Source organism: Ovis aries, chromosome 11 (genome assembly GCF_016772045.2).
Source record: "Ovis aries strain OAR_USU_Benz2616 breed Rambouillet chromosome 11, ARS-UI_Ramb_v3.0, whole genome shotgun sequence".
NCBI classification, from domain to species: domain Eukaryota; kingdom Metazoa; phylum Chordata; class Mammalia; order Artiodactyla; family Bovidae; genus Ovis; species Ovis aries.
In genome coordinates this window covers 23,924,137-23,928,478 of record NC_056064.1, presented here as the reverse complement: position 1 = coordinate 23,928,478, position 4,342 = coordinate 23,924,137, and the positions used below count along the sequence as shown (strand labels likewise).

The following is a 4,342-nucleotide window of genomic DNA, read 5'->3' as shown; positions in this document are numbered from 1 at the left end:
TGCCTTTCTTTGGGATTGAAATGAAAACTGACCTTTTCCAGTCCTGTGGCCACTGCTGAGTTTTCCAAATTTGTTGGCATATTGAGTGCAGCACTTTCACAGCATCACCTTTTAGGATTTCAAATAGCTCACCTGGAATTCCATCACATCCACTAACTTTGTTCGCAATGATGTTTCCTAAGGCCCACTTGATGTCACATTCCAGGATGTCTGGCTCTAGGTAAATGATCACACCATCGTGATTACGTGGGTCATGAAGATCTTTTTTGTATAGTTCTCCTGTGTGTTCTCGCCACCTCTTCTTAACCTCTTCTTCTGCTTCTGTTGCATTATAGCTATATATTTTCCTTTGACAAAGAGAAGCTGGCCCTTTTAACTAAAAATTTCCTCCTGGTAAGATTACCTTGGTACAGTTTAAAAAGTTGTAAACAGTTGGCTCTTAGTATCCATGGATGCAGAACCCATGGACACAGAGGGCTGACTGTGCTAAGTCATTTTATATAAGGGACTTGAGCACCTTGAACCTGGTGGAAATATGATGGGAGGAACTACTGAGCTACTACTGCTGGCCTTTAAAGATCTCTGGAATTTAGATAAATAGAACATTGAAAGATACATTATTATGAAAGTAATCTGATTCATTTTGTAAGATTTCACCCTACAATTAAACTTTTGAGTTTTATAGCTGACTATTGTTGGCATGTGGGCTTCTCTGTTGGCTCAGGTGGTAAAGAATCTGCCTGCAGTGCAGGAGACCCAGGTTCAATCCCTGGGGTCAGGAAGATCCCCTGGAGAAGGGAATGGCAACCCATCCCAGTATTCTTGACAGGAGAATTCCATGGACAGAGGAGCCTGACAGGCTGCAGTCCATGGGGTCACAAGGAGTCAAACATGACTGAGCAACTAACCCTGACTGACTTTTGTTGGTGTGTAAGGAATCTATTGACTTGTGTATAATTATTTTTTATTTAACTTGCTAATATCTTAATAAATCCACAAGTTTCCAAGTTTTTTCTTTCTTCTATTGAGGCAATATTATTGTTCTCAACTTACTCTTTTCTTTTTTGTTTTTATTACCTAAGCATTTTATTTTCCTTTGCCCAAAACTTTTAGAATGAGAAATATTTGAAGTAGCAAAGGCCATAGCTTTACTTGCTCCTGATTTTAATACAAATGTCACTACTACTCTGCCATTATGAATGATTCAGATTTGCAATAGATATGCTCTATAACATAAAGTGATATATTTTCATTTCAAGTAACTACAAGTGTGTTTTTCTCTTTTTTTTCTTTTCTCTATATATCCAGTATATGTGTGTTTAAGAATTGCCTCTATAAAATTTTCCTCTTTTTAAGCCAATTAATATGCTATAATATATTAATAGATTTACCAATATTAAACCATCCTCTGCTATGAAATCTACTAGATAATGGTGGATTCATGTATTGTACTTAAGGTTTTTACATACATAGTATTAAACAAGGGTAGTGTAGAATAATTCCTTTTTTGCTGCCATTGTTACATTTTAATATCAGGATTTGCTAACTTTAAAAATATAAATTTGGAAGGCTTTCATATTTTGTAATTTAAGAACAGTTTATATTATAAGTATTAAAAAAATAATTGGTCCAAGAAGCATATGAGCCTGGAGCCTACACATGGAAGTACATTATCAATCACTTTTTCCATTTTTCGGTTGGTTTATTTGGTTTAGGGACTACTCTTGAATTGATTGTTCAAACTTAGGAACAAATAGTGTTCCATTTCTATTTTATTTATTTTTGGCCCTTTTAACTCCTAATTTTGTGTACCTTTATATTTTTCTCTTTTAGATGTTGGCCAGATATTTATTTCTTTGTAATATATTTATAAGGGCAATTATAAATTATAAAGTCCTTATAAATATGGTCAATTCTGGCTTCCCTGGTGACTCAGTGGTAAAGATCCCCCCAGGGAAGAGGGTTCAGTCCCTGGATTAGGAAGATCTAGAGAAGGCAATGTCAACCCACTCCAGTATTCTTGCCTAGGAAATCCCACGGACAGAGGCTGGCGGGCCACAGTCCATGGGGTTGCAAAAGAGTCAGATGTGACTTAGCAACTAAACAACAACAACAACATGATCAGTTCTGTTCCTTTCTATTTTACTGTCTGTTTACTATCTATTTTACTATCTGCTCAATTTTACTTCAGCATTATGTTTTCCCCAAATCTTCTCATATGGGTTGTTGGTGGTGGGAGGGCCTCCTTCCTTGGTTCTAGGGATCCAAGGAAGAAAGAGATTTTTATATTTCACGAGGACGAGGTGAAGACCAATGTAGTTATGGCAGCGGGTGACTCACCTGGACGCTGGGTAAGAACACTGAGATGAAGACAGAGAAGGTTAATGAGTGAGGTGTGGCCTGAAAGAGAAAATACCCACTAGGACACTTGGGAATTAACTCTGAGGCGTGACATCTGAAAGCGAGTCAATATATTTCTACTGATCAACTAACTTGGAAAGACTGATCCCTTCCCCTGTGGGATATCTTCCTACAGGAACTCATGGAACCAGCATCTGGGGTCAATGGAACAACTGTTACTGAATTCATCCTGCTGGGGTTGGTGGAGACGCCAGGGCTGCGGCCAGCTGTCTTTGTACTCTTCCTTCTTGCCTACCTTGTCACTGTCGGGGGCAATCTCAGCATCCTGGCAGCCATCTTGGTGGAACCCAAACTCCACACCCCATGTACTTCTTCCTGGGGAACCTATCAGTGCTGGACATTGGGTGCATCACCGTCACCGTTCCCTCGATGCTGGGTCGTCTCTTGTCCCACAAGCGCACAGTTCCCTATGCGGCCTGCCTCTCACAGCTTTTCTTCTTCCATCAGCTGGCTGGGGTGGACTGCTTCTTGTTGACAGCCATGGCCTATGACCGATTCCTGGCCATCTGCCGACCGCTCACTTACAGCACCCGCATGAGCCCGACAGTCCAGAGGATACTGGTGGCTGTGTCCTGGGCTTGTGCCTTCTCAAATGCACTGACCCACACTATAGCCATATCCACACTCAATTTCTGTGGTCCCAGTGTGATCAACCACTTCTACTGTGACCTCCCGCAGCTCTTCCAGCTCTCCTGCTCCAGCACCCAGCTCAACGAGCTGCTGCTCTTTGGTCTGGGTGTCCTCATGGCAGGTGCACCTGTGATTCTCATTGTCACCTCCTACATCCATGTGGCAGCTGCAGTCCTGCGGATCCGCTCAGCAGAGGGCAGGAAGAAAGCCTTCTCCACATGTGGCTCCCACCTCACCGTGGTGGGCATCTTCTATGGCACAGGCGTCTTCAGCTACATGCGGCTAGGCTCAGTGGAGGCTTCCGACAAGGACAAGGGGGTTGGCATCCTCAACACCATCATCAGTCCCATGCTGAACCCACTCATCTACAGCCTCCGGAACCCTGATGTGCAGGGTGCCCTAAGGAGGGTGCTCACGGGGAAGCGAGCCTTTGCATGAGGGATGTCTCAAGAGGGTGAAACTGTAGCAAGTGTCCCTGTCCTTCCTAGATCTTGAGCAAGTTGACTTTTGTTAGGAAGTGAGGCTTCTTGTTCCTCAAGGAGGTTCGAGCTGATAATAGATGTGTAGGTTCTGTAGACCAGAGCCCTTGACTAGTTGCCATTTGGTCCTAGCTACCCTTCACACTCCAGATGGACATGGAACCCAGGTAGTTCTATATTCTGGAAGGCTCATGACCCTATAGGAAGAACCTTTAGTTTTTTCCTGCTGGGGTTCCCCAAAATACTCCAGCAGAGATTCTATCTAGACTGGAATATGGAAAGTCACAGCCTGGTGCCAAGTATTAGCACATCCTCCTGTCAGGCTTGCTCTGAAAGCAGCATTCCCAACCTGCTTTTACACAAGGATCCAGACCTAGTACAGTATAATTTGAGACCCTGATTCCCAGTACCCTGCCTATACTTCAAGATTCTAGGGTTTTTAACAGTGGAGAATTTATATTTCCTTTGGCATTTCTTTCTATTTTTCTAAAATAGAAATATCCATTGATTTAAAATTTTTCTTAGAAATCATGTTTATAGAAACAAAAACAAAATTTTATGAGTGTAAAATCAGAACCTTTATCCTCTCTGTCCTCACTCTTCATAATGCAGTTTTCCAGAAGAAACTACTGTTAAGAATTTGGTACTTACCTTTTTAGTTTTTTTATACATTCATAAATATATTTATGTATTTTTATATCAACATAAACATAGTTATCTATATTCATATCAGTAGAGGCATATATGCCATGTTTTATGTTTACACATTACACAGTAGACTTTTCTACATGCTAAATATCTGAAAACTTACT

General features: G+C 41.4%; 1 protein-coding gene across 1 annotated transcript; it reads left to right on the top strand.

Annotated features, from left to right (window-relative positions):
* Positions 1-2,530: 2,530 nt before the first annotated feature.
* On the top strand, positions 2,531-3,489 carry LOC101108324 (olfactory receptor 3A1-like). Its single transcript, XM_012185485.4, is given in 2 exon segments — positions 2,531-2,717; positions 2,720-3,489. Coding segments are annotated over 2 exon segments (945 nt in total). The 5' UTR covers positions 2,531-2,542.
* The last annotated feature ends 853 nt before the right edge of the window (positions 3,490-4,342 follow it).